Raw genomic sequence first — 26,446 nt, 5'->3', positions numbered from 1 at the left:
GGATAAAAGTAGGCACTCCTAACCCCTCAGCAGTGAAGACTCGGCATGGGAGCTGACTGTGACCAGACCATGGAAGAGAAGAGCAGACAGGAAGGAAGGAAGGGATTGCCAGCGAGAACCACCTTAGTGAAGATGGACCAGAGGAACGCCAGCGATCAGACCCGTAACCCTACCAAGCCATCTTTGCGGGTAGTATACAATGATCTTGGTTACATCTGGTATTTTGTGGGTAATATAAGGGTCAATTGTGTGAAATAAATATTGCTGAATTTGAACTCATGTTTGTGGTTTGTTCTCCTCATTATTAAAGACATCCTAGGTAAACCTTTGAGTAAGTGAACTGGTCGAAAGTATCTGAGGTTTAACAGGTAGAGCAGGAAGAATTTTAGCATCACAAAAATTCTTATTTTATTATTACATCATCTCCCTACTGGAGTCTAATGCACCAATTAATACTAAAAACATTAGTGGCACATGTAACTAAATTTACCAGATAGTAAAATGTTGGATTTAACAGATGACAGCCATAAATCCAATGATTATCTGGTAATTGATTTATGATACAGACATTTTCTTACCCTCCAAAGTGAGCATCCTCGTTAGATAATTGCATATTATCCATTTCATCCCTTATCAGTCCCAGGTTCGTGCCATAATTCTGTTGTACCATGCTAAAGAGCTCTGTTTCATTCAAATGCTGGAAATACAAGAGAAAAAGGTGAAAATGGAAATGAAACAAAAGGAATGATAATTGCATAGTTTTTAATATTCTTCGAGCTGAACATCCAACTGTTCCAAAGTAATCATGCAGTCTGTGACAGTCTTTTAGATATTGGTGCTTGTGGGCAACTGGTAACGTTGGTCACGTGGTTGGGCTCTGGTCTTTCAAAAAGCCGCAATTTAACACTGGTTAAAGTGTAAACAACAAAACATAAAACTCAATGAAGGTGAATCCTCGGCAAAGTCAGATCGACTGATCACATGGGAAGTTGACATCTGGGAGATGCTTCATGCTCCAAGTACGGAGATCCAACAATATTCTCCACATCTGGGACAGAAGAAGGAGGGTGGCTGAGGTGCAATAGGGGGCGGATAAGAGACCCAGCTGCAACAGATCTGCAAGGGAATCTGCATCCATGCTGCAAATCTGTGTAGTAATGTTTAGTTCACAAACAATATGTGGTTTGCTCCATACTCCAAATTTAAACAGAACCTTTTGCTAAAATAAAGATGAAATAGCTGAGGTATAAATGGAATAACTTTTCAGGGAATCATGGGGATTTCAGTGATTAGATTCAGCCATGTTGATAGTATCTGGTTGGAAACAACACATCCTTTTGTACTGTACACAACAATCGGCTGGTGTGTCTCACAAGTTCAATGTAAAAACATAGCTCCAAGAACGTTCCCTCGGCTACATATCCTCACACCCTGCTACCTGTAAGCTCTCCATCACAGTCTTCCAATTTCACCACCTCTATCACTTCTGTTCCAATAACCTGCTCACAAATGCTCAGTCTGGGTTCCGTCAGGGTCACACTAAGCTCCTGACCTCATTACAGCTTAGTTCAAACATGGACAAAAGAGCTGAATGGCAAAGGTGAGGAGAGAGTAACTACCCTTGTGCATTTGACCAAAAATGGCATCAAGGATCCCAAGCTAAACAGGAGGCAATGGGAATCAAGAGGGAAACTCTCTGCTGGTTGGAGTTATATCTGGCACAAAGGAAGTTGGTTCTGGTGGTTGGAGGTCAATCATCCTACGTAAGAACTAGGAACAGGAGTGGGCCATCTGGCCCCTCAAGCCTGCTCCACCATTCAATGAGATCATGGCTGATCTTTGTGGACTCAGCTCCACTTACCCGCCTGCTTACCGTAACCTTTTATCCTTTAATGTTCAAAAATCTATCTATCTTTGCCTTAAAATCATTCAACGAGCTTCATTGGGCCGCTTCAACTGCTTCATTGGGCAGGGAATTCCACAGATTCACAACCCTTTGGGGTGAAGAAGTTCCTTCTCAACTCTGTCCTAAATCTACTTCCCCTTATTTTGAGGCTATGCCCCCTAGTTCTAGTTTCACCCGCCAGTGGAAACAACCTTCATGCTTCTATCCTATCTATTCTCTTCATTATTTTATATGTTTCTATAAGATCCCATTCTTCTAAATTCCAATGAGTACAGTCCAGTCTCCTCAGTCTCTCTTCATAAGCCAATCCTCTCAACTCTGGAATCAACCTAGTGAATCTCCTCTGCACCCCTCCAGTGCCAGTACGTCCTTTCTCAAGAAAGGAGACCAAAACTGTACACAGTGCTCCAGGCGTGGCCTCACCAGCACCCTATACAGCTGCAACATAACCACCCTATTTTTAAACTCCATCCCTCTAGCAATGAAGGACAACATTCCATTTGCCTTCTTAATTACCTGCTGCATCTGCAAACCAACATTTTGCGATTCATGCTCAAGGACATCCAGGTCCTTCTCCATAGCAGCATGTTGCAATTTTTTACTGTTTAAATAATAGTCCATTTTGGTGTTATTCCTACCAAATGGGTGACCTCACATTTACCAACATTGCACTTCATCTTTGCCAGACCCTTGCCCACTCACCCAAACTATCTATATCCCTCGGCAGATTCTCAGCGTCCTCTGCACATTTGGCTCTACAACTCATCTTAGCGTCATCTGCGAACTTTGACATATTTACACTTGGTCCCCAAGTCCAAAACATCTGTGTAATTTGTAAACAATTGCAATCCCAGCACTGATCCCAGAGACACACCACTAGCCATTGATCGCCAACCAGAAAAACACCCATCTATCCCCACTCGTTGCTTTTTGTTAGTTAACCAATGCCCTATCCATGCTAATACATTACTCATAATGTCATGCACCTTAATCTTATGCGACAGCCTTTTGTGCGGCACCTTGTCGAATGCCTTCTGGAAATCCAGATACACCACATCCACTGGTTCCCCATTGCCCACCACACTCATAATGTCCTCAAAGAATTCCAATAAATTAATTAAATATGACCTGCCTTTCATGAACCCATGCTGCGTCTGTCCAATGGGACAATTTCCATCCAGATGTCTCGCTATTTCTTCCTTGATGATTGATCCAAGCATTTTCTCCACTACAGAAGTTAAGCTAACTGGCCCATCATTTTGTCTACCTCCTTAAAAAATTTTTTTTTTTATTTTTTAAAAAAAGAGTACCCAATTAATTTTTTCCAATTAAAGGGCAATTCAGCGTGGCCAATCCACCTAACCTGCACATCTTTGGGTTGTGGGGGTGATACCCACGCAGACATGGGGAGAAAGTGCAAACTCACACCAACAGTGACCTGGGGCTGAGATCGAACCCGGGTCCTCAGCACCATAGGCAGCAGTGCTAACCACTGCGCCACCTTGCCACCTTGTCTATCTCCTTTTTTAACAGTAGCACCACATTTTCTGTTTTCCAATCTGCCGGAACCGCTCCAGAGAATTTTGGGAAATTACCACAAGCGAATTTCTATTTCCCCCGCCATCTCTTTAGTACCCTGGGATTCATTCCATCAGGGCCAGGAAAGTTATCTACCTTTAGCTCCATTAGCTTGCCCAACAGTAGCTCCTTACTGATAATGTTTGTTTCTAGCTCCTCACCTGCCATAGCCTCCTTGCCATCAATTAATGGCATGTTATTTGTGTCTTCCACTGTGAAAACTGACACAAAATTCCTGTCAATGTCTCAGCAAATTTCCTCATTTCCAATTATTAAATCCACTTTCTCATCCTCTAAAGGACCAATATTTACCTCAGCCACTCTTTTTAGTTTAGATATTTGTAGAAACGTTTACTGTCTGTTTTTATATTCTGAGCTAGTTTACTCTCATAATCGATCTTACTTTTCTTTATAGCTTTTATCGTGGCTTTCTGTTGACCTTTAAAGATTTCCAATTCTCTAGTTTCCCACTGTTGCTCGTTCTGAGTTAGTGTGTTTAACACTCCTCCAGCAGAGGAAGTGTGCTTAACACTCGCTTGGCTCTGTTTCTCGTTTCTATGCTCTGGAGTCCGCCAGGTGCCGTAAGAGACACCGTCACAAGTATCAAGGTCAAGTTCAAGCAATAAAGCTATACACCAATTAGTAAGTCCAAACAGTTAGAGTTTATTATAACAATTATAATAAATACTCATGCACACGCTGACTAACTTACTTCTACCATTAAACGACTAATACTTATCTAAGAAGGAACAGGCAAGGTCAGGGAACAAGGCTTCGTTCCGTTCTGGTCTGCAACTTCTTGTTACTACTGGTCGGCACGGGTATAAGTAATGCCTGGGTCAAGGTAGCGATCGTCGTTTGGGCACTTACTTATCGATGGCTGCTGCTCGACGGCTGGTGTAAAAGACAGGATTCTGGAGGCTGGAGTCGGAGACCGGAGACAGGAGACCGAACCATGTGCGGGACCTTCTTTTATAGGTCCCAGGAGGTCCGTGCCCCTTGGGGCGGGCTTCCTCACCTGCTGTGGATCGATTGGGGCTTTTCCCAATCGATATGATTTGAACCCCCCTATCCTAGGGTCGTTCCTGTGATGGCTGGGGCGGTTCTTAGGACTCATTGTCCTGGTTTCATTGGCTCCATCGTGTCTGCTTCGCTTTTGAAAGTATCGATTGATACTTGAAGTGTATCTATTGTGCCCCGAGATTGTCCCGGTATCACCTCATTAGTATGTAAACTGTTTTCCCATTTACAGCGCTGCCTGAACTCTGCAGCTGTCGGGAAACCGTTTTTTGCAAGTGTCTCAATGCTGAAAGCTTCTGCAAGCTGTTTGCTCTTTACTGTTTTTTCCCTGTATTCTTTGCAGTCTTCCATTTTGTGTTACTGGTGTCCACCTTAGATGGCTACACCACTAATCTTTGCCGTTTGCATGCATTTAAAAAAAAATTGATACCCTCCTTTTTTTCCTTCGATATCCATGGCTGATTAGCCTTTTCCTACAGTCCTTCCTTTTCACTGGTATGTAGTTTTGCTGAGGCACTGTGAAAAATAGTTTTGAAAGTTCTCTAGTGTTCGTCAATTGTCCCACCATAAAGTCTTTGCTGCCAGCCTACATTAGCCAGCTCCTCGCACATCCCATTGTTTAAGCACAAGTCACAAGTATTGGATTTTACCTTTTCACCCTCCATCTGTATTCTAATGCAACCATACTGTGATCACTCCTTCCAAGAGGATCCCGAACTATGAGATCATTAATTTTCCTGTCTCATTACCCAGGACCAGATCTAGGATAGCTTGCTCCCTCGTAGGTTCCATTACATATTGTTTGTGAAACCTATTGCAGATACATTCCATGAACTCCTCCTCAAGGCTGTCTTAACCGACCTAGTTTGACTATGGGGCTGGTTTAGCACATTGGGCTAAATCACTGGCTTTTAAAGCAGACCAAGGCAGGCCAGCAGCACAGGTCAATTCCCGTACCAGCCTCCCCAACTAGGGGCTTTTCACAGTAGGTTCATTGAAGCCTACTCGTGACAATAAGCGATTTTCATTTCAATCACATGTAGATTAAACTCTCCCATGATAATTGCCATACCATTTTTACATGCATCAGTTATTTCTTTGTTTATTGCCCGCTCCGTCGTGATGTTACTATTGGTGATCTATAGACTACACCTATTAGTGACCTTTTCTCCTTACTATTTATAATTACTACCCAAATAGATACAACCTATTCTCCATAGAATCTTTTAAAGAAAAATATTTTGTTATTTTTTTAAAATTTAGAGTACCAAATAATTTTTTTCCAATTAAGGGACAATTTAGCGTGGCCAATCCACCTACCCTGCGCATATGTGAGTTATGGGGGTGAGACCCACGCAAACACGGGGAGAATGTGCAATACTCCACACGGACAGTGACCCGGGGCTGGGATCGAATCGGGTCCTCGGGACTGTGAGGCAGCAGTGCTAACCACTGCGCCACTGTGTCGCCACCTTCTCCATAGAATCTATATCACTCTCACTACTGCCCTGGTGTCATCATTAAATATCAGAGCTACACCACCTCCCTACCTTCCAGTCTGTCCTTCCGAATAGTCTGATACCCCTGGATATTTAACTACCAGTCGTGACCATCCTGCAACCATGGGCGGGACACTCCCATTCGGCGGCAGATTGTCCACGTCGTCGAAAATGACATCGCGTTTCACGACGGCTGAACGGGCCGCTGGGATACCAATTAGGCCCACGGCGCTGGTAGCGGTTCACGCCTCCCATTCCAGTGTGACCTGTGCACCGAGAGAACCGCGCATGTGCAGTGGCACAGGCGTCAACGAGGACATACGCAGTGGCGCCGGTGCCAACGTGCGCTATGCGCGGTGGCCTCCCTGAACACACCGGCCCCGACGCGACATGGCGTGGGAGTTCAGGGGCCGGCGTGTAAGAAAATAGGCCCGGGGAGCGAGAGGCCGACCCGCCGATCGATGGATCCCGATCGCGGGCTAGGCTCCATTGGAGGCCCCCCCCCACCCCGGTGTCGGAGCCCCTCTCTCCCCACACCGACCGCCCCCGACCCTGCGCGCAGAGAACATGCCAGCTCCGACCAGGTTGGATGGCGCTGTATGGACTCTGCTTTTTTAAAGCGGCCGCTCGGCCCGTCTGGGCCGGAGAATCGACGGTCCGGCCACGTAGAGCGGCCCCGCTCCAAACGCGCCAGCGCCAATTCTCCGCTCTGCGGAGAATCGCGTGCCGGCGTCAGGGTGGCGTGGCGTGGTTGCGGGGATTCTCCAGTCCGGTGCACGGCTGGGAGAATCCCGCCCCCCCCGCCCGGTGTCGGAGCCCCCTCTCCCCTCACACCGACCGCCCCCTGACCCTGCGCGCACGGCTGGGAGAATCCCGCCCCACGTCTCGGTAATGGCCACTAAATAATACTCATTCGCAATGATTTGTGCCAACTCATTTACCTAATTTTGAAAGCTACGAGCATTCAGGTAATACCTTTTAATACCTTCTTTTGAATTTTCAACACCTCCATTAGTAACATCTCTGGAGTTCTTCTTCCCTTTACTGTTTTTCATATTTTTCCATGTAGTTGAACTCACCTCCCCAGGCATTACCCTGCTGCTTTGCATTACCCTTCTCCCCAAGTGCTAGTTTCAAGTCCTTGTGACCAGCCTATTTATCCTTTCCGCTGGAACACTGGTCCCAGATCTCTTCAGATGGAGACTGTCTCAACGGTACAGATCCCTCCTGTCCCAATTCTGATGCCAATGCCCCATGAAATGGAACCCCTCTTTCCCGCACACACCTTTAGCCACGTGTTTACTTGCCTAATTTTCTCATGCCTATGCCAATTCACACGTTGCTCATGTAGTAATCCAGAGATTATAACCTTTGAGGACCTGTTCTTTAATTTTGTTCCCCCAACAGGTCCACTTTCCTAGTCTTGCCTGTGTTGTTCGTCCCAAAGTGGACCCCAACAACTGGATCCTCCCCTTCCACTCCACTATCCTTTCAAGCCGGTGAGAGATGTCCCTCACCCTGACACCGGGTAGGCAACATAGCATGTGGGACTCTCGACCCTGATTACAATGGGTGTTATCAATCCTCCTAATTATAGAATCTGTGACAATACTACTTGTCTTTTTGCTCCTCTGTTGCTCTTTCAGCACCGGAGTAATGTTGCCAATTAATAATGATGCACTTTAGAGTCGCCAGGTATCAAATGATACCACCACAAGGCTTTACCGGATATCGATCAAAGGACCACACAACCAGTTAGTCAGTTCAAGTTCAAAGATGGTTTATTTACACACAAGGATTACTTCGATATGCAACACACAACATTACAAGTTAAACTATACCTAACAACTACAATAACCTATACTTAACTTCAGGGCAACTTCACGACTCTATCCAGATGGACAAGGCCTTTGCCCGGATCTTGCGTGGCTGGGTGGAAGAAGTGACTCTGTTTCTGCTGAGCTCATCCATCTGGTAGCGATCATTAGTCTTGAACTTGTCTGTCTGGTCGTTATGTTGCACTTGGGTTGGCATAGGCCGGATCCAAGAGAGACCGAGCACATGGCTGTGTCTCTTCTTATCCCTCTGGGATTTCGCGCTCTTTGGGGCGGTCCTTAGCTTTGGACCCATTAATTCGGCAGGCTTCGATCACTGCCTTCGATTTTGGCCAATAAAGGGGCGGGTGCCTTGATGGTTGGGCGTGTCCTTAGCGGTCATTGACCTTGGCTGTTTGGGCTACCTGAGTAAAGGGAGCGGCGCCGATTAGTCTGTATGTGTATCGGTTACCCGAGTGCAGTGCTATTGTTCTGGGGAAATGGGCCATTAGAATGCAAACAAGCGGGGGTTTCGATCGCATCTAGCTATCGGGGTTGCAAATACACACACACAAGCTCTGAGTCTGAGTCCTGGGTTGGCCATAATTCCCGTGGTCCTTTGCAGGTGGCCATCTGAGGTGGCTACACCTCCCATTTGAATGCCCTCCTGTACCACGGGGCAGTGGTCAGCTAGTTCATCCTCCCTACAGCCCTATTCCTCATCCACACAAGGATCAAGTACCTCACATCTGTTGGACAAAGTCAAGAGTTGAGGCTTCTCCGTTTCTGAATTCAGGATCCCTCTAACTGCCTCACTTGCAGTCGCACCCTGCTGTCGCTGACCACTGACTGAATTGGAGGTACTTAATCTACGGAGTGTGACCATCTCCTGAAACAAAGCATCTAGGTAACTCTCTTCCTCCCAGATGGGTTTGAAGCGCAGACTCCAGCTCATCAACTCGGAGTGGAAATTTCTCAAGCAACAACACTTGTTGCAGGTGCTGTCACTGCAGCTCACAATGGGATCTGTCAGTTCCCACATAGTGCAGCTACAGCACATTGCCTACCCGGCCATTCTAGTTAGTTGATTAATTAGTTTTGCAGTGTGGTTTTCAAATTTAGCTCAGATTTCCTATAAACCAATTAGGTCACAGCTTTCCTGTGACATCATGTTTTCAGTTTTTTTCAGCTTCAGTGGAATCCCTGAGGTAAGTTTCTTTATACTCACCGAGTTCGATAGTCTGCCCTTCAAGATTGCTCCCTGGAGACTAGGCCGCGAATTTCTGAGGTAACTTACTTTATACTCACCAAGCTTGATTCATTTTCATTTCACCACCCACCGAGACTGCTCCCTGGAGACTAGCCCTCCTTATTACCTCAGTCTGAAAGCAATTTATAACTAGTAGTCCTTACAGCTTATAAACCACAACATGTATTTTCAAACTATAAGTGATACAAGATGTAAAGACTTACTGACCATTCCCACTACTTACCAATCACTCTCTTCCTTGTAGCCTCAGCTGCAGAACGGCAAAAGCCCTCTCTGAATAAAGTTACACAGCAGGGAAAAAAATAAAAGAGCACCGCTTTCCACTCTGCCCCAAATCCCCACTCTGCTTCAAATTCCCACATTTAAAGCACCCTCTGTCTGTGCCTCCTTCCGGATGTGGCCTCTCCCACTGCTCATGCGCAAAGCTCACTGAGAGTGCGCTTTGAAGCACTTTATTAAATAGGTCTGAGATGACTAAGGTGACTCACACACCAGTTAAGCTTCAAAAAACAAGTAATCAACTCCTCTTGACTCCTAATCAGGCTTCAGATGATGGACAGTTAACTGCCACTCAGCTCCTTATTAACCTTTTAACTGGGCAAGTTAAGAAATAGGGAAAAACTCACCAATTCAATTCCACTCTGCCTCAAATTCTCAAGTTTAAAGTTCCCCCTGTCTGTGCCTCCCTCTGGATGTGGTCGCTCCCACTATTCGTGCTCAAAGCTCAAGTGTGGCTCTAACCATCACCCCTTGACATTCAATGGCATTACCATCGCTGAATCCCCCACAATAAACATCTTGGGGGGTTACCATTGATCAGAAACGGAACTGGACTCAGCCATATTAATACTGTGACTACGAGACCAGGTCAAAGCCTAGGAATCCTACAGTGAGTAACTCATCTCCTGACACCCCCTCCAAAAACAGGTCAGGAGTGTGATGGAATACTCTCCACATGCCTGGATGAGGGCAGCTTCAACAACACTCAAGAAGCTCAACACCATCCAGGCCAAAGCAGCCCACTCAATTGTTCCCCCTTCCACAAATATTCAACCCCCCCCCACCACCGACAAACTGTGGCAGCCGTGTGTACCATCTACAAGATGCACTGCAGGAACTCATAAAGGTTCCTTCGGCAGTACCTTCCAAACCCATGACCACTACCATCTGGAACAAGAGTGGCAGATACCTGGGAACCACACCACCTGGGAGGTTCCCCTCCAAGTCACTCACCACCCCGACTTGGCAATATATTGCCGTTCCTTCACTGTTACTGGGGAAAATCCTGGAATTCCCTTCCTTTCAACACTGTGGGTGTACCTACACCCAGGAACTGCAGTGGTTCAAGAAGGCTGCTCACCACCACCTGCTGGAGGGCAACTAGGGATGGGCAATAAATGCTGGCCTAACCAGCTGCGCCCACATCCTGCAAATTAATTTTTTAAAAAACACCTTTAAAAATAGTGCTTCTGAAATGTCTGCCTTTTCCTTAAACAAGGAATCCCCTCATTGATTCAGAGGGCACTTAATTGTGTGAAATCCATCTCCCACACCTCCGTCTTCCCTCCTCCCCTCCCAAATGATAATCAGGTCCCTTGTCCTCACTTTTCACCCAGCAGCCTCCACATTCTGGGGATCGTCCACTGCCATTTCTGCCAACTCCAGCATGCAGCTACCACAAACACATTTCACATACATGTAATACAATACATCTGAAATTCCTACATTCATCAACCCCCCCCGCCCCACCTCCCACTGGACTGTCACTTGCTCTTTTGTTTTGTTTTCTCTGAGCAATGACCTTTGTTCTCCTATTAACACAGTCTGCTCTTTACCTTTATGCCACGATCAGCACCTTCCATAGCTCTTCACTCTGTCCTTAACACTTCCTTTGTCTCGTGCCCAAAATATTCAATCTCTCCACGTTCCCACCTATCGCAGACTTTCTACTCTGCTCTACCTGCTCCACCCCTCTTAAACATAAAATCCATCACGTTTCTCCCTCTCTTTAGCTCGGATGGGAGCCATAGCGATCCAAAACTTTAACCCTTTTCTTTCTCCACAGATGTTCCCTGACCTGCTGAGTTTTCTCCTTTGTTTCAGATTTCCAGCATCTTCCGTATTTTGCTTTCATTCCAGTCATCACTAACTTGGGTCAAACCCCAAAATATTATTCATTGCAATTCAGTACAATCAGTTTTTTCAAATATCGATGTGCCTTATGTTTATTCCTCTTATCCTAAAGTTCCTGCTGTGAAAGATTGCACTATTGGTGGCTCCAGTTTCAGTTTTTCTGCAGGCTGAAAGTGCACACTCTTCAAAGAACTCTGTATGATTGTAATTGGCTCAAAGGGCCAACTCCTGCTGCTATTTTCTATGTTCACATCCTGATCTCTTAAATCCACTGCATCACCGACAAGGATCAAATTAGGAGAGTGATAGAACATGCAAGACCATAAGACACAGGAGCAGAATTAGGCCATTCAGTCCATCGAGTCTGCTCTGCCATTCAATCGTGGATGTTTCTCATCTCATTCTCCTGCCTTCTCCCCATAACCCCTTATCCCCTTATTAATCAAGAACTGATCTATCTCGGTCTTAAAAACACTCAGTGATTTGGCTTTCTGCGGCAATGAGTTCCACCAATTCACCAGCCTTTGACTGAAGAAATTCCTCCTCATCAGATCATCCCTTCAGTCTGAGGTTGTGTCTTTGGGTTCTAGTTTTTTCTACTCGTGGAAACATCCTCTCCACGTCCACTCTACCCAGGCCTCGCAGTATCCTGTACACTTCAATAAGCTCCCCCCTTTCCTTCTTAGCTTCAACGAGTACAGACCAAGAGTCCTCAATTGCTCCTCAAATGACAAGCTCTTCATTCCAGGGATCATTCATGTGAACCTCCTCTGGACCCTTTCCAAATCAAGCACATTCTTCCTTAGATACAGGACCCAAAACTGCTCACAATACTCCAGTGGGGTCTGACAAGAGCCTTATACAGCCTCAGAAGTACATCCCTGGTCTTGTACTCTAGCCCTCTTGACATGAACAATGCAATTTTCTTCTTAATTGACTGAACCTGCACGTTAGCCTTAAGAGATATGAACAGAAGCATGGATTTGGGGCTGGCTTTATGTATTTTACATTTTCAAATTACAAAAAGTGGTCAGAGTGGGTTTAATTTTTACAACCAATCACAAGTAATTTGCAGAAACAGGAAGCAATCTTGGTTTAAAGAATCTCATAACATGGACCATAATGGGGTTTGAAGAGTCGTACTGGATTACTAATAAGTCATCACATTTCACATAAGCACAAGAAAAGCAAGATTGGCGAATTCCAGTTGCCTGGATTATAGAGCTCACAGGTGCATACAAAAGAACAGAATTCTGGTTGAGAATTCTGCTTGCATGCACCAATTCAGCTTCATTGCTGGTAACACCCGTCCCTTCTACTTTGTTCCACCTGCTCCATCCCCTCTTAAACAGTATAAGATCCATCACTTTTCTCCATCTCTTTAACTCTGTATTTAGCATTTTGTACAAATTTTTTTTTTAAGAAAATATTTTATTCAAGGTATTTTCACATATACAACACATAAAAAATTCAGAAGAACAGAACAATTCAATAAACAATGACCACACCACACCTGCCACCACCCCCACCCCCCCGACACCAACCCCACCTCACATCTCGCCTTCCCCATTTTAACCCCCTTACACACCTCAACCCCTAGACTCCCGGGTCTTCCAACACCCCAAGTAGCGCCAACTCCACACCTAGCACCTCTGACATCATGTCTGAGAACCCCTGCTAGAACCCCCTCAGTCTCAGACACGCCCATAACATGTGGACCTAATTTGCCAGGCCCCCCCCCCCCCACCACCCCACACACCCTCTACCCCGCAAATAACCTACTCATCCTCGCCGTCATATGAGCCCGATGTACCACTTTAAATTGGATGAGGCTTACTCTACATGACAAGGACGCATTCACCCTCAAGGCCTCCATCCATGTCTCAGCGCCCAAGGTTCTGCTCCCACCTCCCCTCCAATCTCCTCCTCTCATTTACGCTTAATATCCCCCACCAGGGCTCCCTCCCATTCCATCAACTCCTTACAGACATCCGACACGTTCCCCTCCCTAATTTGTCCTTCGACAACACCTTGTCCGACATCCCCAGGAGCTACAGCCCAGGAAAGGGCGGTACCTCTCTCCTTACAAAGTCCTGAACCTGCAGGTACCTAAAGTCCCTGGGCAACTCACACACTTCCTCCAGGTCCTTCAGCCCCGCAAATATGCCACCCATAAAGAAGTCGCCAAACCCTCAATCCCTGCCTGCTGCCACCCCTAAACCCACATCCAGCACTGCCGGTGCAAACCTATGGTTATGACAGACTGGTGCCCACACAGAGGCACCCTCCAGCCCCAAATGCTGTCTGCATTGCCCCCACACCCTTAGGGCCAACATCGCCACTGGGCTCACAGAGTACCTGGCTGAAAGGTGCCAACAACAAAGTCCTCAAAACACAAACTCCTGCACGATGATGCCTCCACCCGCATCCACACCGACCCTTCCCTCATGGCCCATTTCCTTACTATGGCAATGTTCACTCCCAATAATGGTTCATCATCATGTTCAGCAATGGCAGCCTCTCACCCTTATCATCCCTAATTCTACCGATCTCCCATGGCCGCCTTTTGCTTTCTCAACTTATGGGTCAACATCCTACTCGCCTTTTCCCCATATTCAAACACTACCCCTCTGGCCCCACTGCCCCTCTGCAGCTGCCCTACCACCTTCGCTGTAAAAACCAGCCCAAATTCCATCTGGAGCGTCTGCAACTCCTTCAACAGCCCTGACTCCAGCGCCTCCAAATATCTCCTGTCCATCTTCAAAATCTCATTCATCATCCTTGCCCTCTTCTCCCGCTCCATTTTCACCCCTTGCGCCCGAACTGATATAAAACTCTTCCCAACCCCAACTTTGAGTGTCTCCCCCAGTGTTGCGGCTAAGACCTCTCCTGTGTCGTTCAGCTCCACATAGCTCCGAATGGCAGCCATCACCCGCTCACACATCTCCTCATCCTCCAGCAACCCCACATCCAGTGCCCCCGCCCCCCCCCCCCCACAATCTCCCTACCTCAAACGCAACCCGATTAACCAACACTGCCACCACCCCCTTGCCTTCATATCATGCCCCGAATGAAAACCTGCCCCACCCAACCCTTTCTCAGCCTCCTCTGGCACCCCCCCAGCTTCAGATGTGTCTTCTGTAGAAAAGCCACATTCACCTTCAGACTCTGTTTAACCAGCCCATTCGACCCCCTCACGTTCCACGTGACCAGCCGTGTCAGAGGCCTCCCTGACCCCTTCCCCTGCCGATCAGTCATATCCTTTTTAGAGCCAGCCACCAGCCCACGTCACACGACCACGCGCCTCCCAGGCCCAGCCCCAATGTCCAATGCTATCGATCCCTTCCCAACTGTGACACACCAGCCACACCACTTCAGCAACCCCACACTTTCCTCCTGGTAACCCCCCACTCCATTCTCATTGACTAGCATCGGAGCCTCTAACCACCCTTTCTCCCTCCAGTTCCACTACCTTCCCCCACCCCAACCGTCTAACCCCTAAAGAGTAACAAAAGGCACACTCACCATCGCTGCTCCCCCGCAAGAACCTGCCCCAGAAAACCCACCATTAAACATTTTAATAAGCACACGCTCCTCCCAGTCCATCGTCCCTCATGAATTTCATCGCCTCCTCTGGCGTGTCAAAATAAAGCTCTCGATTCTGGATAGTAACCCACAAGTGGGCTGGATATAATGCTCCAAACGTCACCCCTTCTCAAAGGAGGGCAGCCTTTATCTGGTTGAACCCAGCCCTCCTCTTGGCAACTTATGCACCCAGGTCCTGGTACCCCTGCAGCAGGACTCCCTTCCCAGGTACATTTATTGGTCTGCCTCACCTATCGAAGGATCTTCTCCTTGTTCCAGGAAAGCGGTGCAGCTGCACCACCAGTTCCCTCAGCGGCTCACCGCCTGCGGCTCCTCCTCAGCGCCTCGTGCGCCCGATCCACCTCCATCGGCCGATTGAAGGCCCCAAACCCCATCAATATCTCCAGCATCCTTCCCACATACACAGTCGCCTCCGCACCTTCAATGCCTTCAGGCATCCCGGTAATCCTTAAATTGTTGCCTCCTGTAGAGATTCTCCAGACGTCCACCTTCTCCCTCAGCCTCTTCTGGCTCTCTCGCATCACTCCCAGCTCCGCCACCAATGAGGACAACTCCCCACCGCATCCTCCACTTTCTGGATTGCCTGGCCCTGGGACTCCAGCCTCTGCTCCACTTGCTCGATCCCAGATCTCAGCAGTCCCACCAGCTTGGCCAGGTCTTCCAGAGCCTCTTTCCTCTGTTGTACGAACTTATTGTTCAGAACCTCTACCAACTGCTCCGTTGACCACAGGGCGGGCAGCACGCACCCCCTCCCTCTTATCCTCTGCCATCTTTTCCTGTGGCGCACCACAAAGGACTCTCTGGGTGATCTTTCTTTCTTGCACCACTCCTTGTCCGCAGAATCCATCCACTAACCACACCAGAGGAGTGTTACCTTCCACAGGCACTCACTCTACCTTTCGCTTTGTAATACTACACCCTTCAAGCAGGAAAATACCAAATAAATCCGCCTGGAGCGGGACCCACCAAATGCACCATCCTTCCAATGACAGCGGGAGCGCAATCCACCTCGAAGTTCTGAGCTAATATGTTGGTATCTACATTTAGCAGAGAGATCGGTCTGTATGACCCACATTGTTCGGGTCTTTTTCCCGCTTCAAAAAGGAGGGAGATTGAAGCCTGCGACAACGTTGGGTGGAGCACTCCCAGCTCCCTTGCCTCATTTAAAGCCCTGACCAGCAGCGGCCCAAATAATCTCTGAGAACTTCTTATAAAATTCCACCGGGTACCCGTCAGGAACGGGGCCTTGCCGATTGCATCGCCTCCAGCCTCTCCATCACTTCTACTAGCCCTAATTGGGACCCCCAGTCCCTCCACCAGCTCCTCAGCCACCTTCAGGAATTCCAACCCCTCTAAAAACCGCCTCATCGCCTCCGCCCCACCTGAGGGTTCCGACTCATAAGTTGCAGTAAAAGTCCCTAAAAACCCCATTCACCCCCGCTGGGTCCAAGACCGTATTCCCTCCTACGTCCTTCACTTTCCCGATCTCCCATGTAGCTATCTGCTTCCTCAACTGATGCGCTAGCATCCTGCTCCCGTTCTCCCCGTACTCATACCGCCCTTCTCACCCTTCCCAACTGTCCCACCACCTTTCCCATAGATAGTAGCCTAAACTCCATCTGCAGCCTCTGCCGCTCCTTTAACAGCCCTGCTTCTGTGGCCTCCGCATATTTCCCCTACTTGCCTTTCTATCTCCGCCTCCGCCACTCCGCCTTCTCCCTCTGTGCCCGAAAACTCACCCCCCCCCCCCCCCCCCCCGCCCCGACCACTGCCTTCAGTGTCCCCCATTACCGTACCTGCTGAGACCTCCACCGCGTCATTAATCTCCACTTGGCCGCGGATGGCCTTCCTCACAGGCTTACACACCCCTTCCTCTGCCAACAGTCCCACATCCAGCCTCCATTGTGGGTGCTGGCCCGCCCCCTCCCTTTACTCACCCACAGGTCCACCCAGTGCGGGGGCATGGTCGACACCACCATTGCCGAGTAATCAACATCCACCAGCCCTGCCAGCAATGTTGTATCCAACACAACAAAGTCTATTCGCGAGTACACCTTGTGCACCTGGAGAATGGAAATTCCTTCGCCCTCGCCCTCCCAAATCTCCACGATCCACCCCCCCCCCCCCCCCGCCGACATCCTCCCCAACCGTTCCAGTCCGGATCAGAACTGTTCTTCCCAGGACCCGCCTCATAGATTTGACGTTGTCCCAGTTTGGGGCACAGATGTTCACTGATACCACCGGCATCCCCTCCAATTTCCCACTCACCATAACGTACCTCCCTCCGGAGCCCGTCTCTATACTTCCCACTTCAACTTTTTGTGAGCAGGAAAAAGCTATTCGCATTGGCTTCTCCCATCATACTTGGAACAAGCGGGGGGGGGGGGGGGGGGGGAGGGGGTGGGGGGGGGGGGGAGGAGGAGGAGGAGGAAGAGAGAGAGAGAGAGAGAGAGAGATGTTCAGGAAAAGTTCTATTCTGACTTTGAAGAAGTCCTTACTAAAAGAAGAAAAAGCCACCCTTCTGGGAACGTTAATGACAGGGTTGCCGGTGGTTCCAATGTCTGGAGGGAACCATTGGGAAAAACCTGTTGCTATCCTTTCTAACTTTAAGATAAGCACCAAATCACAGGTACACTTAAAATGATGCAACATAAACATTCAAAAACTGAAAATACTGTACAAATTTACAACAAATATTGTTAATAAATATATTTACAACTTTACAACACCATTTGCATCCTTTCCTATCCAAATATGCACAAAGTATCAGCATCTCGAATTACGGTTGTCTAGGTGCACATACAGCAGAAGCAAGGGATGTTACATACCATATATAATATGCATTTTTTCTTAAAACTGATCTAAAAGTCAGGGGATGAAAAATACAAGATAAATCAAAATGGGTTAGGGATTTTTGAAGCCAGTAATTGGGCCTCATGGGGAATGCAGCCAATCCTGTTTGGAATCAACTATCTTTCCCTAGAAAAGGATTTTTATCTGGCTCACAAAGGAATTTGGGGCAGATCTCAGTTCCCTGCCTGAGACTACACAAGGGCAGAAAGTTGGAAACTCTCACAAGGAAACAGGTAGGCTCCAAATTTGCTGCCTGTAAGGGGGTTAAACAGTGCATTCTTTATTCAAAATCGGTTGAGTGACGGTTCTCCTCCGAGGGAATGCATCTGGGATTTCAAAACTTCACTACACCAAAGGACTTAAATGGCATCATAGGCTGTCATCCAAAACCTTTAATGGGATAATGGATACTTAGGACAGATATGTTAGCTGGTATATTAGATAATAAACATGCAGGAGGCAGATAGTGCAGGAATCCTCTGGGAGTGTGGCACTCTTGAACAGGCCTCCAAGCGTGTTACAGCTGGCGCCCATCACTTACAACTGGGCTGCCATGTCCCTGGAAATAATGACACTTTGACATTGCAACGTTAGGTGCGTATATACACAGTGATGAGGAAATTTGACTTTTTGTTTATGAAATTTCAGTCTAGGCATGCAATACATTTGGAGACATATTACATTCAGAAAATGATGGTATTCAAACAAACTCTCTGCCATGACTGAGAAAACCCCCAGTTTGAGTCAGATTGGAACAGTCCTTAAATAAGAAAATAACAACAGAATAACCACAATAAACACACACACACTATAACCACAGTGGCACAGTGCATTACAAATTACAGAATAGACTGCATTTGGATCTATGTAAACACATATCTATATGTTATGCACAGATTTATATTCATTTAAACAAAAGGAACCATTTATTTTAATCTACCTGCCAACAACTATGATCTATGATTCTATTCTAACTGCTCCCTTTGCGATCCCACTGCCACCTATAAAACATGAAGACAAGATCTTAGGTAACGAATAAACCATATTCCCACAGTACAAGTTACAACAACGACAACAGTATATCATTCTATTTACTTGGCCGTGCAGGTGAATATCACCGTTACCACTCAGCTATTTCCACAAGGTTGGTAAGTATTGGAACCAGTCCGACAAACGTTTCAAACAGGCGAGAATGTTTGGACAAAGGATACTCAGATTATTGGGTCCATTAACTGCCTGAATATCAGATTGATCACTGACATAATTCTATTAACTCCTGTTAGCTGAGCCCACCCACTAAGAACAGGGTCCCTTATAGTAGATGAACCACACAGGGGTTCAAGGTGGCTCCCTCACCACCACCACCTTCTCAAGGGCAATTAAGGATAGGTAATAAATACTGACCTTGCCAGTGTAGGCCACATCCCATGAAAGAATTAAAAATAGGAATTGAGGTGGGGTTTTTGTAGTCTAGCACAAGGCAAAGTACTTCACCATTCCAACATTACAATAGAAAGAAAAAAAAATTATCAGTGTTTAAGAGAAAGAATCTTTCAAGCCAAAACTAAGAAACAGATTTTAAACAGATTTTGGACAAACTTAACGCAGAAGCTAGTTTAATTTTGCAAAGTAGCAAAGCTCTTCCTGTCTAATCTGGAAACATACCTGTACTGTTCCACACCCATGCTAGGCGTGACACGCTGACATTGTACACAAACAGCAGACTGTGTAGAACCTGCTTAACATGGAAGCTACTCCAAACGCTGAAGGTTGAAGTGGGAGGTTTTAAAGGGTCGAAGTTCACATCATTGTTGCCGTTTCCTGTACAGATTGATGATTTCAGGTGGATCGGGGTTACTGGGTGTGTGACACGCATGATTCTGAGTAGAATGAAGAAATGTGGCTTTACCAGCTCAAGTGAATGCATTTCTATTTAACCATTTGTTGTTATCTGCTGTTGCTACACTTTAAATATTCAACTGTAATCATTCCTCAATTTTAAAATTGAAAACTCTTCTTCCTCTTTTATCGTAATTCATTCGAACAATCTGGCACATAAACACAACCACTTTCAGTTTCGAAAACTAATAGTCATAATAATCTTTATTAGTGTTACAAGTAGGCTAACATTAACACGGCAATGAAGTTACTGTGAAAATCTCCTAGTTGCCACATTACGGCACCTGGTCGGGTACACAGGGAGAATTCAGAATGTCCAATTCACCTAACAGCATGTCTTTCGGGACTTGTGGGAGGAAACCGGAGCACCCGGAGGAAACCCACGCAGACACGGGGGAGAACGTGCAGATTCCGCACAGTGACCCAAGCTGGGAATCGAACCCGGGACCCTGGTGCTATGAAGCAACAGTGCTAACCACTGTGCAACCATGCCAACATCTGTGAGAATAGAGATGACTCATGATCAAGCAGATATCTACGTTGCCACCTCGTACAAAACACATTCAAGTTGGTTATTCATTTTAGCACATTTACAAATATCAAGAAAATGAAAATTCTAAAAAAAGTGAGGTTTTCAGTTGTAAGTTTTCTGCTTCCAGTCGCTAATTTTCTTAGTCAGAGCGTGGCTGGATTAGTAATCCAGAGGCCCAGGTTCATGGTCTGCAGGCATGGATTCAAATCCCTCCACAGCAGTGGTGAAATTACAATTCAATCAATAAATTGGAATATGAAGCTAATCTCAAATGTGGTAACCATGGAATTATTATCAATTGTTGGAAAAACCCACCTGATTCACTAATGCCCTTCAGGGAAGGAAATCTGCCATCCTTGCCTGGTCTGGCCTACATGTGACTCTAGATCTAAAGCAATGTGATTGACGCCTAAATGGCCGAGCAAGCTGCACCTTAAAAGGGCAATTTGGGATGCCCACAGCCCCTGAAATAATAAAGACTGGCTGATATGTCCTGCTTAATACAGGGTCAACAGATTCTGCCATGAAGGTTAATCAGATGCAGGCTGGGAGCTCTCCTTAACTGAACTCCATAACTTGCAAACAAGTAATGAAAACATAGCTGAATGTTGAACTGCATTCTTTAATGCAAAATTAAACTGACATTCAGGCTTTCTTCTGTTGCCAATTTCCCCCCGACCATCCTGACCTGAAAGTGTTGGCTTTTTACCTGGAATCTTATTTCAGGGGCATTCCCATTCTTGTTCCAAGTGTTCACAATTCTGGTTTCAGCCTTGATTAAGTTGCTGACAAACAATTTGACAATGGAAATTGTTAAAGCCAAATCCAATCCTACCCTCACCTGAGACACAATTATCAAAACAGCAAACAGGAGCAGGAACTCTTTACCTTCCAAATAGAGATAAGACCAATTGTAACACTCCTCCCACTGAAATCAGGTAACTCAATACTGCTAGGGGGTCAAAGCTGGGAACTTCCTGGTCTAATTTGCAATCTCATTGGATAGACTGAATAACCAATCATGGCAATGTCCTCTCTTTGTTTTTTTTTGCCAATTCTCTTGCCTCTTTGCTTAAAGATATTGAGTCTTCGATAAGAAATGTCGTCCTCTAGACTTCCGGTGGTGGCCAAGGTGTGAGTGATCGCACACAGAGCAGCTCACACTTGAAAGAGTGGGAAAGAGCTTTTTTTTTTACCTGAAATCGGGCATAACTTCGAAGGAAAAGTGTAACTGAAGGATGATGTGGAGATGCCGGCGTTGGACTGGGGTGAGCACAGTAAGAAGTCTGACAACACCAGGTTAAAGTCCAACAGGTTTGTTTCGAATCTCTAGCTTTTGGAGCACTGCTCCTTCTTCAGGTGAATGAAGAGGTAGGTTCCAGAAAGATATATATAGACAAAGTCAAAGATGCCAGACAATGCTTAGAATGTGAGCATTTGCAGGTAATTAAGTCTTTACAGATCCGGAGAGAGGGGTACTCCCAGGTTAAAGAGGTGTTACAAGGAATGCCCAGCTTCTGTCGCGATACATAGAACATAGAACGATACAGCGCAGTACAGGCCCTTCGGCCCTCAATGTTGCACCAACATGGAAAAAAACTAAAGGTCATCTAACCTACACTATGCCCTTATCATCCTTATGCTTATCCAATAAACTTTTAAATGCCCTCAATGTTGGCGAGTTCACTACTGTTGCAGGTAGGTCGTTCCAAGGCCTCACCACTCTTTGCGTAAAAAACCCACCTCTGACCTCTGTCCTATATCTATTACCCCTCAATTTAAGGCTATGTCCCCTCGTGCTAGCCACCTCCATCCGCGGGAGAAGGCTCTCGCTGTCCACCCTATCTAACCCTCTGATCATTTTGTATGCCTCTATTAGGTCACCTCTTAACCTTCTTCTCTCTAACGAAAACAACCTCAAGTCCATCAGCCTTTCCTCATAAGATTTTCCCTCCATACCAGGCAACATCCTGGTAAATCTCCTCTGCACCCGTTCCAAAGCTTCCACGTCCTTCCTATAATGAGGCGACCAGAACTGTACGCAATACTCCAAATGCGGCCGTACTAGAGTTTTGTACAACTGCAACATGACCTCATGGCTCCGGAACTCATCCCTCTACCAATAAAGGCCATCACACCATAGGCCTTCTTCACAACCCTATCAACCTGGGTGGCAACTTTCAGGGATCTATGTACATGGACACCGAGATCCCTCTGCTCATCCACACTACCAAGAATTTTACCATTAGCCAAATATTCCGCATTCCTGTTATTCTTTCCAAAGTGAATCACCTCACACTTCTCCACATAAACTCCATTTGCCACCTCTCAGCCCAGCTCTGCAGTTTATCTATGTCCCTCTGTAACCTGCAACATCCTTCCGCACTGTCTACAACTCCACCGACTTTAGTGTCGTCTTCAAATTTACTTACCCATCCTTCTGCTCCCTCCTCTAGGTCATTTATAAAAATGACAAACAGCAACGGCCCCAGAACAGATCCTTGTGGTACGCCACTCATAACTGAAACTTCTTACAGAAACTCAGTACCCATCGACCAGTTGAACCAGGAACATTCCTCGTCACAATGGACGTCTTGGCACTCTACACCAGCATCCCCATGACGACGGCATTGCTGCAACAGCCTCAGTACTCAACACAATCTTCAGATGCAATTCTGCAACTCATCCGCTTCATTCTGGATCACTGTCTTCACCTTCAACAACAATTTCTTCATCCAGACACACTGAACAGCCATGGGACCAAATTCACACCTCAATACGCCAACATTTTCATGCACAAGTTTGAACAAGACCTCCTCACCGCACAGGACCTTCAACCGACGTCATACACCAGATACGTCGATTACATTTTTTTCCTTTGGACCCATGGCGAAGAATCACTGAAACGACTACACGATGACATCAATAAGTTCCATCCCACCATCAGACTCACCATGGACTACTCTCCAAAATAGGTTGCATTCTTGGACACACTCATCTCCATCAAGGACGGTCACCTCAGCACTTCACTTTACCGCAAGCCCACGGATAACCTCACGGTGCTCCACTTCTCCAGTTTCCGCCATAAACACATTAAAGAAGCCATCCCCTATGGCGAAGCCCTCCGTATACACAGGACCTGCCCAGACGAGGAGGAGCGTAACAGACATCTACAGGCGCTGAATGATGCCCTCGTACGAATGGGATATAGCGCTCGACTCATCGATTGACAGTTCCAACGCACCACAGCAAAAACTGCACCGACTTCCTCAGAAGACAAACACGGGACACATCCGACAGTACCCTTCGTCATCCAGTACTTCCCCGGAGCGGTTGAAACTCGATATCTCTTCGCAGCCTTCAAACACGTCATCGATGAAGACTAACATCTTGCCAAAATCATCCCCACACCCCCACTACTTGCCTTCAAATAACTGCGCAACCTCAAACAAACCATTGTTTGCAGTAAACTACCCAGACTTCAGAACAGCGACCACAACACCACACAACCCTGCCAGGGCAATCTCTGCAAGACCGTGCCAGATCATCGACATGGATACCACCATGTACACGTGAGAACACTACCCACCAGGTACGCGGTACATACTCGTGCGACTCAGCCAACGTTGTCTACCTCATACGTTGCAGGAAAGGATGTCCCGAAGCGTGGTACATTGACGAGACCATGCAGATACTGCGCAATGGATGAACGAACATCACGCGACAATTGCCAGGCAGGGAATGTTCCCTTTCCAGTCGAGGAACACTTCAGCAGTCAAGGGCATTCAGCCTCTGATCTTCGGTAAGTGTTCTCCAAGCAGCCTTCAGACGCGCGACACCGCAAAATCACCAAGCAGAGACTTATAGCCAAGTTCCACACACATGAGTATGACCTCACCTTGTCGCATTACATTCACCCCCCACCATCTGGCCTGGGCTTGCGAAATCCTACCAACTGTCCTGGCTTGAGACAATTCACACCTCTAACCTAGGATTACCCCTCTCTGGATCTGTAAAGACTTAATTCCCTGCAAATGCTCGCATTCAAAATATTGTCTGGTATCTTAGACCTTGTCTATATATATCTTTCTGGAACCTACCTCTTTATTCACCTGAGGAAGGAGCAGTGCTCTGAAAGCTAGTGATTTGAAACAGACCTGTTGGACTTTAACCTGGTGTTGTCAGACTTCTTACTCACTGAAGGATGGCAGAGAAGTTCCCCCCGGGAGTGGCATGTCTGCTGGTTACCAAACCCGGCAGAAGAAGGTGAAGGACCTGGCCAAGGAATTGGAAGAGGCCTGTGGCACAGTAGTTAGTGGAAAGATGGCAGAGGGGGAAGGGTCAATGCAAGAAGGAAAGCCCCAGATGGGACCGTTGATGGCCTTCATCAAGGAAGAGTTCCACCAGCAGGTGAAGGAGATGCAGGTGGATCGCTCAAAGGCCATCAAAGGGGCTGTGGCACCCCTGAAGGGCTAGACGGAGAGGGTAGAGAAATGTTTGGCGGCTCAGGGGTTGCAGATCCGAGAGATTTAGAGGGTGATCTCGGAATGCAGCGGTAGAGTGGTGTCACTGGAGGCGGAGTTGGAGCTCTTAGGAGACCTTTGCAAGACGTTGAGAGCAAAGGTGGAGGAGCAGGAAAACAGGTTGAGAAGGCAGAACCTGTGAATAGTGGGTCTGCCTGAAGGAGTGGAAGGTGCGAGTGCCGTACGGTACATCTTGAAGATGCTGGCGGGGCTGGTGGTGGAGCGGGTGCTGGACAAGGCCCCTGAGAAGGACAGAGCACACAGGTCTCTGAGGCAGAAGCCAAGAACTGGGGAGCCACCATAGGCAGTGATCGTGAGACTGCACAAGTTTGTGGAGAAAGAGAAGATTCTGCAGAGGGCCAGGGAGAAGTGGAACTGCGAATGGGAGGGGAACAAAGTCCAAATATACCAGGGCATTGGAGCTGAACTGGCAAAACGGAGTGTGGAGTTCAACAGGGCTAAGGCAGTGCTTTATTGATGGCAGATCAGGTTTGGGGTGCTCTACCTGGTGAGACTATGGGTGACTTATGAAGGCCATGAATATATTTTGAAAACCCCAGAAGCGGCCAATAACTTTACCAAGGAACATAAACTGGGGGAGAACTGAACACATTTGGGAGATGAAGGTGCTGGCACATTGGAGTAATGGAGAATGTGGGTAGAGTTGGGGTTGGAGGGAGGGGGACTTGTTTCATTCCCTCCAATAAGGGGCAGCAGGGTAGCATGGTGGTTAGCATAAATGCTTCACAGCTCCAGGGTCCCAGGTTCGATTCCCGGCTGGGTCACTGTCTGTGTGGAGTCTGCACGTCCTCCCCCTGTGTGCGTGGGTTTCCTCCGGGTGCTCCGGTTTCCTCCCACAGTCCAAAGATGTGCGGGTTAGGTGGATTGGCCATGCTAAATTGCCCGTAGTGTCCTAATAAAAGTAAGGTTAAGGGGGGGGTTGTTGGGTTACGGGTATAGGGTGGATACGTGGGTTTGAGTAGGGTGATCATGGCTCGGCACAACATTGAGGGCCGAAGGGCCTGTTCTGTGCTGTACTGTTCTATGTTCTAATGTGGAGGGGTTTTCTTCTGTTGCATCGACACAAGGTAGCAGGGGTGGAAAGTTTGTTAGGCGGATGGCTGACCCTACCCCCTCCTGTAGGGTCAGCTGTCGGAAAATCATAGATTTACAGTGCAGAAGGAGGTCATTTGGCCCATCGAGTCTGCACCAGCTCTTGGAAAGAGCACCCTACATAAGAGCAACTGTGCTGACCACTGTGCTACCATGCTGCCCTATGGTTTTTCATTTTGTTTGTCTTTGGGGAAGGTGACCTGTGGTTCAAGATAAGTCTTTATTTGGGTGGAGGAGGGGTGGTCCATGGGGAGCCTTCTTCATGGAACAGTGGTGAGTGTGGGGGAGGGGTGGGGGGTCAGTAGGAGGGGCCTTTGGGCGGGAATTGCCATGCAGGCAGGTAATGCTGGTGAACACAAGTGAGGCGGGGAGAAAGCCGAGAGAGGTGGCTATAAGGGAGGCGGGATGGAGGGAGGTGCAATGTGGCGAGGTTGGAGAAGAAACATAGTCAGGAGCAGAGAAAGCGGCCACCTTGGATGGGACAGGTATAGGGTGAAATTAACGGGGGAAGAGCCATCGGGGGGAGAGGATGGTGGATGGTAGAGGGGAATGGAGGCATAAGACCCCGGTAATGCTGATAACATGGAATGTGCGAGAGCCAATGGACTGGTGAAAAGATCTCGGGTCTTTGCGCATCTCAGGAGTTTAAAAGCAGAGGTGTCTTTCTGCAGGGGACGCACCTCCACGTGAAGGACCAGTT

General features: G+C 47.3%; 1 protein-coding gene across 8 annotated transcripts in view; it reads right to left on the bottom strand.

Moving 5' to 3' along the window:
• Positions 1-26,446, bottom strand: part of gramd1c (GRAM domain containing 1c) — a 101,671-nt gene that overhangs the window by 47,865 nt on the left and 27,360 nt on the right. For 2 of the 8 annotated variants that reach the window (XM_038818384.1, XM_038818385.1), the window contains exons 3-4: positions 19,345-19,559; positions 579-697 (exon numbers count right to left, since the gene is read on the bottom strand). In XM_038818384.1, the coding sequence (XP_038674312.1) occupies positions 579-670 (92 nt within the window). In that variant the 5' untranslated portion in view covers positions 671-697; positions 19,345-19,559. Of the gene's footprint in view, positions 1-578; positions 698-17,094; positions 17,179-18,619; positions 18,681-19,344; positions 19,560-20,425; positions 20,446-20,998; positions 21,018-26,446 lie in introns of those variants that run through there. The other 6 variants (XM_038818386.1, XM_038818387.1, XM_038818389.1 and 3 more) reach the window with 6 other exon arrangements.

This window comes from Scyliorhinus canicula, chromosome 14 (assembly GCF_902713615.1).
Source record: "Scyliorhinus canicula chromosome 14, sScyCan1.1, whole genome shotgun sequence".
Taxonomy (NCBI): domain Eukaryota; kingdom Metazoa; phylum Chordata; class Chondrichthyes; order Carcharhiniformes; family Scyliorhinidae; genus Scyliorhinus; species Scyliorhinus canicula.
Note: the sequence above shows the minus strand (reverse complement) of the source record. Positions and strands in the feature narration are given on the sequence as shown.